This window comes from Berghia stephanieae, chromosome 8, assembly GCF_034508935.2.
Source record: "Berghia stephanieae isolate SIO BIC M18660-M18661 chromosome 8, UCSD_Bste_1.3, whole genome shotgun sequence".
In the NCBI taxonomy this organism is placed as follows: Eukaryota; Metazoa; Mollusca; class Gastropoda; order Nudibranchia; family Aeolidiidae; genus Berghia; species Berghia stephanieae.
In genome coordinates, this window is record NC_088367.1 from 35150627 (window position 1) to 35166514 (window position 15888).

The 15888-nt window shown below is 33.4% G+C and overlaps 1 protein-coding gene across 1 annotated transcript; it reads right to left on the reverse strand.

Moving 5' to 3' along the window:
• Positions 1 to 3600: 3600 nt before the first annotated feature.
• LOC144978571 (CD151 antigen-like) lies at positions 3601 to 15563 on the reverse strand. Its single transcript, XM_078924805.1, has 9 exons — positions 15485 to 15563; positions 14021 to 14080; positions 12151 to 12342; positions 11508 to 11582; positions 10754 to 10852; positions 8283 to 8439; positions 6420 to 6571; positions 6013 to 6096; positions 3601 to 4411 (listed from the first exon to the last, which is right to left on the reverse strand). The coding sequence occupies exons 2-9, from the start codon at positions 14066 to 14068 to the stop codon at positions 4316 to 4318; spliced, it is 903 nt and encodes a 300-aa protein (XP_078780931.1). The 5' UTR covers positions 14069 to 14080; positions 15485 to 15563; the 3' UTR covers positions 3601 to 4315.
• Positions 15564 to 15888: the final 325 nt, after the last annotated feature.

Genomic DNA, 15888 nt, shown 5'->3' on the forward strand with positions numbered 1-15888 from the left:
TGTTTGTCTTGTCTTTTAGTGTGACAGATTTTCTTTTTTCTTTTTCTTATTTTTAACACTTTATCAAGCAAAGTTGTACTATTCTGAAAATTGTCGGAAGATTTACAGTCCTGACAATCCCTAAAGATCAATTACGAACACTCCAAAATGAAGAAGAGTGATTAGAAATAAATACTTATAACTAACCTATATGGTGGTCAGGTAGTTAAGCATAAGTGACGGTTTTTGAGATGTATTTTGGTGGTTATTGAGGATGTACAGCCTCCTTTGTTACACCCTTAGCCCTTTTCAAAAATTTCATAGAAAATTCACTCTCATAACAGGGAGAGCTGCTGGACTTGCTACGAGCAGATCTGATAACACATCTGTGCCCATGGACCCCTTAAAGTCTGTTTTATTTTTTCTAAATCTTTCTAAGTTTTTTTAAGCTTTAACTTCCAAAAAGAATCTGTCAACAGTCTAATTTCAAAACAATGTTGGCCTCAAGATGGCAGCATGATGTCTGGAATATGAATGATATTGATACTCTACTAACAACATAAACAACAGTAAATATAAAATGAAGTTAATGAAAATTTGGCAGTTAAAATGACACAATAAAAGGTATATTGGTATGTAAAATCTTATTTACGATAACCATTCTAAATAAATCCAGCGAGTAAAACTCAAATAAAACTGAAAAAAAACGAACAAAAAAACCCCAACAAAAATAACAACAACAAAAAACAAGATGGTTAAGATTTCATTAGCATTAAAGGAATGAGTAAGACAAGGTATCTTTATAGTACCTTAGATATTTCACGAAATTGATTTCTTGGTAAAAATGAAATTTGTATACGGAGAAATATTGGAATTAGCACCAATTTAAATATGAATTCAACGCTAACTTCTGTGGATGACATAAAAATATTTGGCAAATGGTTACAGAAAAGCAACATACCTTCAATTAAGGGACAAAATATTAACAATTGAAACAATGTCTAACGGTCTATGTGATTGATATTTTTGGTAGTGAAACAGCACATGCAACATTCTAACCTCATTTATAGCCTTAAAGAAAAGTAGAGAAGAGTATATTATTATAAAAGAATGAGTGGAAATAGGCTCTTGAATTTAGATAAAATATAGCATGATATGAGTTATAAATATGGAATAAAGAAAAATGAACAAAGTCAAAATGTTACTGAATGCAAAATAAAAAAAAGAAAGAAAAAATTGAATAAAAGCTTTTAAGGTCTTAATAACATCATCTTCTTATCTCACATTCAGCTTCAATGTCTTAATCCATCGCCTATATAGTTGACAAAGGTGAAACAGCATTTGTCTCTGTGAATTAAATTGATGTTTCTATTCTACTCTTTCATTACTTTTCTTTTAAATGTAGGCATTATCAAGCATTGATAAGACTGGCTGGAATTAGGAAATTCAGACTCCTAAACTTCTCATCCACAGACATTAAAGATCACTAGTAATAAACAAAAGACCAAAGAGGTCAATTTTTATCTTTATCATGACAATTTCCTATCTCTGATGAAGCTCAAAATATGGTGGATCCCACATAATTCAAAGAGAGCCTAAAAAGTTTGGGTTCACGTTAAATTTTAATTAATTAAAGCAGCAAGAAAATATTGATTGCTGATTGTCAAATTAAACATTTAAGTTTAAAGTTGGTGGTCCGTTCTTACTCTTCTTTGTTTATAGTCAGTATTCCATGAGGAAAAAGCAGTACAGTACACTCAGGATAATCGCAACTTTTGGTTAGTTGCAACATTTCCCAAGAAATGGAATTAATTCTTTATAAAAGTCACTAGTTAATTGCAACAAACTTTGGTTAATAGTAACAAATTTTCAGCCTCAAAAAGTGGCAAATTCAAGAAATCTGTCAAACAAAATGGCAGTTGTAAGGAGAAACAGCAATATCCTTTGTTTTGGGATTGACAACTATATATTGTGACTAATGGGTTTGATGAGAACTTATTGTCTCTCATCACGGCTAATCTCTTTGACTCTGACAAATATTGAGAACAAAAGAGTGAAAGTTAATCCAATCCAAATAAGATATTGGCATGCATCAAAGCTGATTTTGCTTTCAAAATCTAAACAAGGCTGCCATATGGATTTTGCTTCAATCAAAAAATCAGTCTGTGGTGGACAAAGAACAGTGTTTACAATGACTGGTTTGAGTTTACCATAAATGGTATGAAACTAACTAGTGGTTGAATCAAAATTGCCATAAAAACTTACAAGCAATGGTGAAAACAACGTCTCATCATTTTATCTGAAATCGGTCAAAGATATCACAGCTTGGAAAAAAATAACATGAAGACTGAGAAAATGTTGCAATAGTGGACAGGAAACTCAACTTAATGCTCAACTTTAATCGCAACATTTTCGCAGATCCCAAGGTGTTGCGATTATCTGGAGTGGACTGTAGTTAGGAATGACTACTGAGAAAAAAAAACAAAAAAAAAAAAAAACGGGAACACAATTTAAGTCATACATAATATGTGTCTATTCATCCCTGTAGTTTGCCCATATTCCTTGTTATTCATTTTGAAGAAAATAATCATGAAACATACATATCACTCCATTTAAATTAACAGTTGTTAGTAGAAGGACAAAGCATTGAACACAGCTTCAGACAAATAAACGTAATACCTTCACTGATAACTAATTCTGTATAACGAATTCATGCAATAAACTACCGCCCTTACACAACAAAAAGGCCCATCGTAAAAATAATTTTCTACATTTTAGGACAGCATCATTGAAATTTGAGATTTCAAAAATTTATCTATGGTCAAAGGCGTAGTGCAGTTTGTGATTTGTATCTTTAAAGCAACCTACATGGCACGCAATAACAGAAACCTACCATTTTAAAATCATTTTTATGGAAATTTGTGCAGCTATCAATTTTCCTGTTACAAATTCCAATTTTCACATATACACTTGGGGTTTTTTGTTGAAATGTTTGGCTGAGACACTTTTTCATCATTCTGTTACCCAACCAGTTAGACTTTTAAGATGTAGCATATGACTTTGGCCATAGTTGATTTTGGTTAATTCATCTTTTTAAGGATGCGCTTTTTATTGTGCCATAATGTACACACTAAATTAAAGATCTAATGCCAAAACTCAAACTACATTTTACAATGCATCTCTTTAAAGAACACAAACATACTTTTCACAATGAAGTAAATATATGTTTTTGTATCAAAGTTATCACTTTTTTTTCTTCTTTAAAATAATTTTGAAATATTATAAATTTTTAAAACTTTGAAAACATCACATAATCATGACTGTAATCATATGAAACCTACGAGTACGAGAGCAAATTATAGTTGTATGGCAGTGGAGAGACCACACGTGCAAAAATTATAATAATTTTTTTGTTTTTATATTTTAAAATATTTTTTGGATATATATTTATAACATTGCATGTATTTCAATGTTAATTGCATTTTAAATATTGGAACATGACTCCATCTAAATCTAATAGCTATGATAATTGTCTAATGATATATATATACATATATATATATATATATATATATATATATATATATATATATATATATATATATATATATATACATATAATTTTTTTCATTTTTTTCTTAAATTTATTTTTGGAAAATGCCTCATGTTGCATGAGATGTTGGTTCTATACAAATGTACACTATTAGTATTATCACAAAGAACCGTTGGTATCATGGTTTTTGGTGTTCTGAAAATTTGTAATGGAATATACTACAAATAAATACAGTGTTATTCTGGATCATTTTGATTGAAAAATCCTGCGATAAAATGAGAATTAACAACTCTATGGTTATTATGGAGTATTTTGATTTTCCTATTTAAAAAACAAACAAAACAAATCTAAACAAAATACAATGATTGACTGAGATTTTTATAAAACTTTTTAAAAGTAGAGAATGGGGCAAGAAAATCACATAAGCAAGTCATGTAAACATGGCGACACTTCATTTAAGGGAGAAAAAAATATCTGGTATTAGAATTTTATTGTTATTATTATTAATAATAAACATAAAAATGATAACATCAACAAAAATTATAGTAGCAATATTACTGATGATATTTATGCAATGATTAATAAGCTTGAAAAAATATATTAAAAAAAAATACAGATGTACAATCTGCACACACTTATATTATCTATTTTTTCCATAAACTCTGCATTTTTGTTCAGAGCAGAAACAATAGACCTTTAAATAAAAACACCTAAAAATTAAATGCTTCTACTCTTATGGCAATTTACCATAAGTATAAACTACAACTATTCCCCCAAACAGCTTTACAGATTATCAGGTTCTCGCCTTCTCTTGGCATCACCTTCCTTCTCATTGTAGATACGCCGTATCACAAAAAAGGTCACTACAATGCCACCAATCTGTGGGATGAGAAATATTTTGAAAAAAAGAATTTAGCCATTTATAAAATGATACTGACTGAAAGCTTAAAAAAATATCCATTGAGTCCCTCGGGTTACAAATAATAACCATAATAATAATAATAATACAGTCCAAGCCGGTTTATTGGGATGGCTTGGTTCCTGACAATTAAGCGGCGTCCCAATAAAGCTGCAGACATAAAATTGGGCAATTTTTTCAGATTTATCATAGTGCATATAGTAATCAGGGAGACTTGTTTGACGTCTAATTTGGGTTACTTCACCAGCCACTTTATTACTAATTTGATCTAACGATGAGAGACAGAATCTAACTTGCACAAAATAATTAACGAATATGCCACTCATAACAGTTGCATAAGTAATCAATGGATTAAGAATGATCTGTCTACCCATTTGTCTCATTGTACAAACAAACCATTTGGGGGTGACAGCCTTGAACAAACGAAGCTATCACTCCTTACCCATCGCACCATTGGTCATTGACCCATGACCATGTGCGTAACAATGGCAGTCGATGACACTGGCAAGGAAGACGGGTAAATTCTATTTTTCACATCTCTGTGATGACTATGACACACAGTTTGATGACACACCTGATTGGCAGTCGTGATAGACACCTACTGGGGATACAGCTAAAGTCTACTGTTAACACCTCTGTGATGAAAGGTACGACCATACATTTGGCTGACTGTACCATAAGACAAATTTGCATTCTATGAGCCATTGTTTTAATTTGGAGACAATGAAAAAGCTATCTCACGGCCATTGTCAAATTTCGTCTCCATTAAGCGGTGGGCTGTCCAACAAGCTTTATTGTGTGGCTAAGTGGTGTTGCAGTATAACACTCGCCCGTGGATTGGAAGGTTCTGAGAGTGAGCATTGCTCTGAGAAGGGCATAGTTGAGTCTTTGAAATAGGTGTAAAAAGAGTACCAGGCTGTTAAAATGTTTGTCCCTGTTGGAAAAAAAATGGGGTATCACCTTCCAGGTGTTGCTGTTGGCTAAGGGATCCTCTGCAATGCGCTTTAAACAAATTTCGTGGATATTGCACTATATAAATGCTCATGTCTTTTGTTTTAATTTAATACTTTTCTTAAAACGGAGCCAGTGCAGTTCCTGAAGCAGAAGTCTGGCAGAATCACATCTGCGCCTATGAATGTTAGTCTGGCAGTGCTGTTCTGGACAGCCTGCATACGTTTCAGATTATGCTACAAAACACCAAATAACAGAGCATTACAATATAATCTAGTAATGGTAGCATGCAGGACACAATGGACTGCTTGGTCGCATCTTCAGATATGAACTGCTGAATGAAAGCAATCTTTCTCAATTGGAAAAAGAGAGATTAAATCAAATATTAATCTTTTGCTCAAGAGTCGAAGAATTTCTCTCATGTTTTTTATTTGTCAACAATTTGAATGAAAGCATCTACCAGCTACAATCTGATTCACTTTTCCACGTTTTGTTCTCCACATACAACACAGTTTCAGTGTTTTCATTCATCCATTTCTGAACACTTTGAATACACTTTTTGCTAATGTCTGACATTCCATGCAAATAATATCCTGCTAGAAGGACATACCATAATGAAGGCAAAGACAAATCCAAGAGCCACCAGGATGTCAGCATGGTCCAACATCTTGGTCTTTGCTTTGTTGTAACAACCCTTGAAAGAAAACAAAAATAAAAAGTAACATAAAACAAAGACCCCAAAATAAACTATGTACAAAAGGTTGCACAAGAACAATCTCCGTTCATTTCCATCTCAATAGTCCTGCTAAGCCATGATGTGCCAGAAGTTGCTCATGTTTCTGTTGCATTGAGGTTGAATTTATAAATATAACATTAAATGTTTCCATATTGCCTTTCATGTCTAAATGTCTAACACCTACATAGGTCATAATGATTAATTCTGCAAAAGGGGCAGTTCTGCTGCTAAGACTGTCAACTGCTTTATTAAGAACACAGACTACAAGATTGACTACTTACATCATAATACAGATGATTGTTGGTCCACATATTCTGGTACGTAGTGGGAGGGCCGCTGGCAAAGTTCTGACAATATGTTAGACTTTTGTATTCACCAGAGTCATACACACAACAAGACTTGGGCACATATTTCTTGCTATCTTTAGGTAAATCTATGAAAGATGGACGTGGAAGTTGAATGATTGAACAAAAAAAAAAAAAAGAAGAATCAATTGACTGAGGACTGAAAAAGAAAGAATAACAAATGTTAAATTGTTTCAACTTTGTCAATGACAGAAGCTGTTCACTGACAGCTGACAAACTGCTAAGCTGAGATTTCAAGATTTAGTCATGATCGTTTGTAAAATTTAAGAATAGTAGGATGATGCCTAAAGTATGCGATAGTTAAAGTACAAATTATGGGTAAAATTAGAAAGCTTTGACGAAAAACAATACACAACATTAACGTTTCTGATTCAATGCCTATCCCAGCAAACAATAAACAATAAAATGAAAAAAAGCACCATTATTCTACCCTCCCTTTATATAGTAATGCATAATTATATCAAGTTTAGAATAATAATTTGTAACGTTAGATTTTATGAAAAGTTAAATTTTACTAGGATTATATTTTTAAAAAATGAAAAATCGTTTCATGCGAGTATTACTTGCAGGAGCGGGATCATGCAGCGATTGGGTACATGTCTGGAATTACATTGCGCAAGTTGTAAGAATCTTATATTATCTATTGTTTGGTTTCATTAAAAAAGGGTCCAGAGCTCATTTATATTTTGTGGTATTTTTCATTGAGATCTTCTAATTTTGCCCATTTAATGGTTTGTAAATTTGTTAATTTGTAGTGATTTGGTATAAAAATCAACAATCCTTACAGACAGGCTCCTTCCCCCAAATAAGAATCAGAAAAAAAGTGGAATTTGAGACCAAAAAGCATAATCAACTTACTGTAATTGACTATGACATGCTTTGCATCAGATAATGTAAGACAATCCGAAAGTACTCCAATAATGCTTTATAAAATGTGTAAAATTTACAGGTTGATTAGAGACTAAAAAGGGAATCAAATAATAAGAGAGGACAAAGGCCCTGGCAATCTCAAATCAAAGCATTGAATGGATGGATTTAGCCTTGACAGGACCCCCTACTCCACCCCAACACACACCCTGTCAAACACACAAATACACAATGCCAAAATTAAATAGGGATAGTAGTAGTAGCTGGCTTAACTCAATAATACTACCAATTGGAGCCCATATATAATAATACCTCGGTCTTATCCCACATGTTGGAGTCAACATAATAATACCTTGGTCATCGACCATCCCTAAATATAATATTATCTGACATCAACTGCATAAAATTTGACTAATCAGACACACACAAAGTGATTGACCATAGAGGATGACGAAATAGACCACAATTCACACTTTTTAAACAATTTTTACTGATATGATTTTTAAAAAATTCCCTCTAATGAAACGCATAATTTTTGCCTTGAATGAGGAATAGTGGAATGTAGACCATTTAAGCAGAAAAGGTGGAAAAGTGGAAGGATAGGAGACTCTGCCTACATACTTGCGATAGGAATGGTGAAGATTGGAGTGTCAATAACAAAATAGATATTAATACACCAATATCCAGGATTCAAATATTTCCAGCCTCTGTTTAGTTTTGCCAGCCATCACACATACGCATATTCATATAATGCAGTTCCAACTTTCACCATGATCAATGTTCTTCCAAAAGCAATTATATCTGTCACCCCCCCCCCCCCCCCCTCAATCCTCTACCCCTTAACAAGACATAGGAACCAAGGTTCTTGTATCCCTTGTTACCCCAAGAGACAAATTAATTAAAAATACTGACTTTTTTGCCGGTTAAACCAATCTGTTCTTTTATAAATGGGCCATGAGTCTTGGTACTGCAATTCATTTGCATCTGGTATTGTCCCATCTACATAAGGACCAGAATAGTCTGATGAACCCCCTTCAACCAATGTCTCACTGATAGCACAACACCTCATCTGGTTTGATTACATGAGAGGGGAAAAAATATATTTAAATATTTAAAATTCTCAAAACAGACAAATAAAAGAGAATACAGTTTGATGGCAAAAATTTGAATACTCTTGACAGGAGTACCAGTATTACATACATAACGACAGTAGTAGTAGTATTAGTAGTAGTAGTAGTATAAGTAGTAGTAGTAGTAGTAGTAGTAGTAGTAGTAGTAGTAGTAGTAGTAGTAGTAGTAGTAGTAGTGGTAGAAGAAGAAGTAGTAGTTGCAGTAGTAGTAATAATAGTAGTAGCAGTAGTACCAGTAGTATTGGTAGGTGTAGTGGTAATAATAATAATAATAGTAGTAGTAGTAGTAGTGGTAGTAGTAGTAGTAGTAGTAGTAGTAGTAGTAGTAGTAGTAGTAGTAGTAGTAGTAGTAGTAATAGAAGTACATAGTAGTAGCAGTAAAACTTGAACCATAGCTTTTACATGGCGCAATATCCATTAAACATGCTCAAAGCACTTTACAAAGGGTCCCTGACCAACAGCAAAACGTAACAAGTAGAATGATGTATGACGCCTGTTAGGCAATATTACAATTTGTTCCGACAAAGACAATGCTGTTAGTGGCCAGGTACCCATTTTACACCTGAGTTTATTAAATTAATATATAAGGTGTTGCCATTGGTTCTTGGTTGTATATTTTTACATGTTTGTACATTTGCATATATATATATGTATACATTGTCGCCATAGATTCTCAACTTTGTGTTTATACAATTTTATGCATGCCACGTCTGTAAACGAATAACCATTTTTTAAAAAGAATAAAGTATATATTATCATTATTATCAAAGGGCCTTTTCCAAGGACTTAACTATGCGCCGAGTGAGGCTCAAACCCAGGACCTTCCAACCCAAAAGAGTGTCATACCACTAGACCACATGGCCTCAGTAGTAGTAGTAGTAGTAGTAGTAGTAGTAGTAGTAGTAGTAGAAGTAGTAGAAGTAGTAGTAGTAGTAATAATAGTAGTAGTGGTAGTAATAGAAGTAGTAATAGTAATAGTAGTAGAAGATAAAAGTCACTGGTTAATTGCAACAAACTTCGATTAATCGCAACAAATTTTCACCCTCAAAAAGAGGCAAATTCAATAAATCAAGCAAACAAAATATGATTAAATTTTATTATGGATGAAATTGTGACAGGTTGAAGAATCGAGAGTGAGAGGGATTTAATGCACTTTAGTAGTGTGTCACCACTCTATTACAGACAAAAGAGGGTGAGACTTTGAAGTATGGGCATGGGTTTGTGATGTCATCTGCGGCCATTAAATAGGAGGCGAGGGGGGTGGGCATAGTCTTGACAACAGGTAAACAATGCCAGTTGTAAAGAGAGACTGGGAAATATCCTTTGTTTTGGGATTGACAACTGTGCATTGTGACCAATGAGTTTGGTGAGAGCTTACTGTCCCTCATGATGACTAATCTCTTTGACTCTTACAAATATTGAGAACAAAAGAGTGAAATCTGAAAAAGATATCGACTTGCATCAAAGCTGCTCTTGCTTGACAAAGTCAATACAGGGCTGCCATATAGTTTTTATTTCCATCAAATTGCTCAGTCTGTAGTGGAGCAAGAACAATGTTTACAACAACTGGTTGGAGTTTACCATATTAGTGTAAAATGTTGCTATAGTGGACAGGAAACTCAACTTCGGTTAATTGCAACTTCGGTTAGTCGCAACATTTTCGCTGATCCCAAGGTGTTGCGATTATCCGGAGTGGACTGTACTAGTAGTAGTATCAGTAGTAGTAGTATTAGTTGTAGTGGTAGTAGTAGTAGTGGTAGTAGTAATAGTAGTAGTAGTAGTAGTAGTAGTAGTAGTAGTAGTAGTAGTAGTAGTAGTAGTAGTAGTAGTAATGTGAATAATTGTAACACACCAATTCTAATTTAATTTACAAAAAATGATATGGTTTCCCCATAAGTAAGGAGTCAAGAGAAATAATTGTTTCTCTTGACCAAGGGGATATCAAATTGAGAAATTAGGGAGCAGGCACTGGTGTAAGATAAAGATCTGAAAAAGTGTGTATGAAACAACGTAAGAATAAAAAATACATGAAAAAAAAAACCATCCCCAAAAATCAGTCTTCTGTGGTGTAATTGTAGCACGCTGAATGGTAATCAGGAGGTCTGAGATTCGATCCCCAGTCGAGAAAGATTTTTTTTTGGGATGGTGTTTATTCTCCTTGTATATTTTTTTCATGCATTGTCGGTACTGTTTCATACACACTTTTTAAGATATTTATCTTGACTATGGCGGTATCATAATAATATTACTTACATCACTCTGAACTCTGTCCCATGCATCTGTAACATCAGCATCCTGGCCATAACCCTCAATCAGTGTCTTTCTCATTTCCCCAACCATTGTCCCTTCTATCTGTAGGGCGACAAATCATTGATTACAATCAAACAAATTATTCAAAACAAAATTTAAAAAAAAAAAAAAAAACACAAACAAAAAAATTTCACCTTTCATCAATTAGTTGAGTACTCACTTCATATGCGAGATCAATCCCAGATGAAGTCGATATTTTTTTTCCGACCTCCCTGTCCACTCAGCAGACGTTGAGTTGCTGGGGCTTTTAGATCTGCCAGAGAGTACTTTGAGATAGACTAGTGTCCTATCCAAGACCGTTACAGGCCCTGAAGGACTATTTTCTTTTATCATCTGTCCCTAGAAGAAATTTGTCTTTAATGTCAACCTTCAATAAAAGACAGAGATAACCCAGGAATTCACCATTAGCCACAGTGCAGCATTGCAAAGTAAGCAATAGGACTAAATTTATTGCACATGGAAAAAATAAGATAAGACGAAAGAGTTGAAACCTGTGTCCTCTAAGTGTCATTACAATGCCTTTCCACTCAGCCATCTCACTCCTAATGTATAATTTCTTTCAAGATATCTCAATTCAAGTCGAACATGAGCAGTGTATAAATGTATTGATTAAATTAATTACATAACAAACAAAAAAAACAAACCCCAAGACAAACATTACTAAAAAACAATCTGTGAATGATTTCAAGACACTCACCTCGCTTTTGAAGACAACAGCTATAATGCCACCAACTAACATCAATATGGCTGCCAAACAGAGACATCCGAAAAACTAAAGGAAAAAGATAGGTGTCAGTAACAATAAGTTTAGCATGCAACTTTACTTTTACTGTTAAAAGAGAAGCCTTAACTAAAAACAAACACATACACACCCACAGATATACCAAGAAAATTTTTTTGGGTAATATTATTATCATAATTATTTTATTTGATATAGCACCAATATCCACAAATAGTGCTCAGAGGTGCTTTACAATAGTTTATTTGGTATCACACAAGTTCATTCATTCAACTACAAAATCACCACAACAGTCACACACATATCTTGTTCTAAGTTCACATAGTATCACGAAAAGCAGAACATTAGTAAGGATGAAGAATAAGAGATGTATCCATGGGATGTATTTTTATAGCGTTGAACTTGAGTTTAATTTTTCGCATGATGGGATGCACCTCAACATAATAAAGCATAGAGATGTTTAGTAACATACTGAGTCAGAATCAGAGATAACTCTGTATCACATTCCAGTTCCATCTCAACACCATTAATTCCAGTACCTGTCTATAGTAAAAACAACTGAGTACACCTTATATTCAAATTGAAATCTAAGACAACTTACTACAAACAATAAATTTAGATGTTCCTTGGCTGTAGCGTAAATTCCCATGATGCTGAAAAATACAGTGATAATGCCCACCACAATGGCCAAGTATGATGCTGAGCTAAACAATGTGTCACCGACGATGGATGAGATGTAAATCTTGTCCACAGCTGTCCATATTCCAATGGACATCATCACTAACCCAGCCAGCTGAAATACAAACAAGGAAGGGTAATGAATTGAAGCACCATCCAGAGACTTGCTGCTATACGACCACCATTTGACACTATTACCCACAGCATAGATTTGGTATCATGTCCGTATGAACTAATTGGGAAAATTGAATTTTATATCAATGCCAAAATGGTCAATTCAGAAATTCGTTTTAAAAAAATAATTTAAGAAACAACATTCAATCCTCCAAAGAAGACACTAAATTAAATTCAAATTGTATGAGTTAAACTCAAAATTGGGATTTTATTTTGGAGTATTTGGCATCAGGTTCATCCTGACATAATACTGTTTAAAGACGATGAGTCACATTTCATCCCAGAACTAGAATGCAGGGCATTTAAAAACATATTTTGAAAAAACCTGAAAAAAACAAAATTCAAACTGTTATATCAACAAACATGATGCGGTGCTACTTCACTGATACAAATCATTAAGTTGTTGTAAAACAAAAATAAGGGTTGGAGGTCCTGGCATCTTTACTTTGCTGATATAACAAACTATTTAATGTATGTTCCTTGCTTTTAAAACAGAACATAAGGTGTTGAATATTTGTGTTCTTCTTCCTCTTTCCCATTTCAAGTTATTTTGAAGCGTATTCTATTTAAAAATTCAGACCGCAATATCATTTAAAGAAAATAGGAAAAGAGTTTTCCATAATTAAAGATGAAGAGGTTTCCTCATACTAGCTTTGACTTGCATTTTCCCTGATCATCTTAACTATTCTCTCTTTTTTTCTTTTGTTAAAGAAATTTACTTCATGTTTACTCTTTTATTGACAAATCCATATATCATGTTTTGCATAACTGACAGGAATTTTAAAATAGTAATCTAATAAATGGTTTCAAAAAGTAACTAATGGGATATCATGCACGTTTTTATCATGTTAGTTGTTTAAGGTCTATCATTCTACAAGATTAATACTAGTTTGAGCCCATGGTGTTAAAATATAATGTACCATTCTTTCATCCCAAGTAGAACTTATTGGGTAACAGTCGTCCTGGTACTAAGATTGTGACTTTGCTATTTAACAAAAATATAGTAACTTCACTCTGTTATTATTGTTATTTGAGTAAACAAATCTTCCACTTAAGAAAACACTGGTATCATACTGTTATAGGGATGTGTGTTTTTTATTATTTGGTTTTTCATTCTCCCTCTCCATTAAAAAAAAAAATGTTTTTCCAAGAAATTTTTAATGAATTCCTTTGACCAGTTTCCATTACTTATCTGTAAGTCGTAAATCCTTTTAGGCAGGCCATGAGTGCTGACTTCACGTGTACCTTACAACTGCAATGAATTCTGCACAAGACTCAAAATTTTGACTGTAATGTTATTAATAATAATAATTCAATATTCATATATTTTGAAACATTTGAATTGCAATATATGTAAAAAAAAAAGTTTTTCTATGTCTTTGTTATCACATAAAGTTATTGAAAACAAGTGTCTTGTAATAGAACTAATTGATAGAACTGGTAACCAGTGACGATATAATGAACACATAATGAAAGTTGAAGTGAGTCTTGATCCCAGACTGGATACTCAGTAAATGTCACGTCATGCAAACAAGAAGTAAACCATTTTCACTTCCACCCTCCTTGTTTTCCAAACATAAACTCTTTAAGATTTTTCTGATTATAACTTGTGAACTTACTGTGAATATAATATTAAATACGTGAAGAAGAATCTTCAAGAAATCCATCTTTGTCTTAGTCTGAAGAAATAGAAAAATATCATTAAGCTTTTAATGACAAAACTGAATAATATTCAAGTCATTATTTTTCCCATATCTACCTGCTAAAATTTCAGACTTGATCATTGTCACCAAGAACTCTATACATTATATATAAAACTGTGATGTGACTCGGGCTACAATGATGGCCAGTGTTCATCTGCTTCATATAACTGATTGACTCAGTTAGTCTGAGTGTTACTGTCGATGTTGCACGTCAAAAAGTCACTTCATTATTAATGCTTTCATATTCACAAAGTTAATATAGTTAATGATACTATGATAACCTGATACTAAAGTTGTTTTTAAAAAACAACACTTTAATTACAAAGGTAAAAAACATTTGTTAAAAACCAATAAAACAACAAATATCCATACGAGTTAAAAAAATTTTTTTAAATAAAAGAGATTAAAAAAGAAAGGAAAATGATTGACTGTTAATTTCTTAGCGACATAAAATGACAGCAATAAAACATGAGTGATATCATGAAAAAACCCCCAAACAAAAAAAAAAAAAAATGCCCCCCCCCCCCCCCCCCCCCTTCCCAATAAAATCCCCAATCTCAAAAACATTCTTTTCTGGGCAAATTTTGAGAATAGTGTCATTTTTTATGCATAAAGACAAATGGACTTTAACAAATGGGAGCGCGGGCCAAATGATTATTTCATGTTTTTCATAAGAGTCCAATTATAAATGAACTGCATTTTTCTATTCTAAATCTAAACCAAGACCTTTTAAAAATATCAACATCTTTGTGTTCTTAAACTGCTTTAGGTAAAATGGCAACATAGCGCACTTTTAAAATAAATGATATCATTATCATCATCATGGGGATGGACGTTGCAGGGTCGACCAGGAATTCAATTACAGTTAAAGTGCACCGATGTTTGTCAACATATCCCCCAACCTTCATGACAATAATAAACAACATTAAGCGCACTGCAATGAATCTTCTGAGACGCCATTCTCCATCTCAGTCTCAATAAAAAGAATACTATCACTGTCATCAGATCTTCGTAATCACTCCCAGTATCAGACGCCGGGTAGGGAAAGTGTGGTCTTTATCTTTTTTCATTTAACTAAGATCGAAATTGTATTTCTATTTCCAATACAAGAAATATAGTCACCCAAGAATACCAACGTATACTCCAATTTTCGTGATACTCAGCAAAATGTGATGTTTAATTGAGAAACAAGGAAGTTACACCTGGTGACTGATGGTGGGATAATAAGCAGACAGGTGCGGTAGGAATGCACGCTTTTCAAAGGTACATTTTAAACCCTTTATCATAGTGAAAATTAATATAAAACACATTAAGCCATATATATCAACCAGCCAAAATTTTTTTTGGGGGGGGCAAGAAACTATGATATAGATATTGTACCTGAGTTGCACAGGTGGGATAGAAATCAAATTGTTGACAGTTGCCTATAACGCTTTGAGTCAATGCGGAAGCTGGGAAGTGTTTCGGTGTCACGAAACGAAGCGCTGGCGCATGAAACATGAAACACTCTTTAATTTTTCGCTAAACTTTTAGGGAGAATGCGGTTGACGTTCCAACGCATAACGCAAGCTATTGAGGTTGTTACCCTTTTGTGCGTCCATTTATTCCACGATTATGTGACTATTTCTAAGCCTGAACAATTGAGCATTTGGCTGAACAAACCTATTTTATTTTATAACAAAACTTGGAGAAGCCACAGAAGTAAACCACGCTATCTTCTCCAGTTTCACGGTCAATCATAAGTATCCGGATGAAATTAGAACGTTTGCAGCGTGGCACTGCTT

Bases quoted from the DNA above. Each gene is read 5' to 3' on its own strand.
- LOC144978571 (XM_078924805.1), bottom strand. From the start codon at position 14,068: ATGGATTTCTTGAAGATTCTTCTTCACGTATTTAATATTATATTCACA. The intron at 12,343-14,020 runs GTAAGTTCACAA...TTTGTATTTCAG, and splicing joins TATTTAATATTATATTCACA to CTGGCTGGGTTAGTGATGAT. The intron at 4,412-6,012 runs GTATGTCCTTCT...CTCATCCCACAG, and splicing joins TTGTCTTTGCCTTCATTATG to ATTGGTGGCATTGTAGTGAC.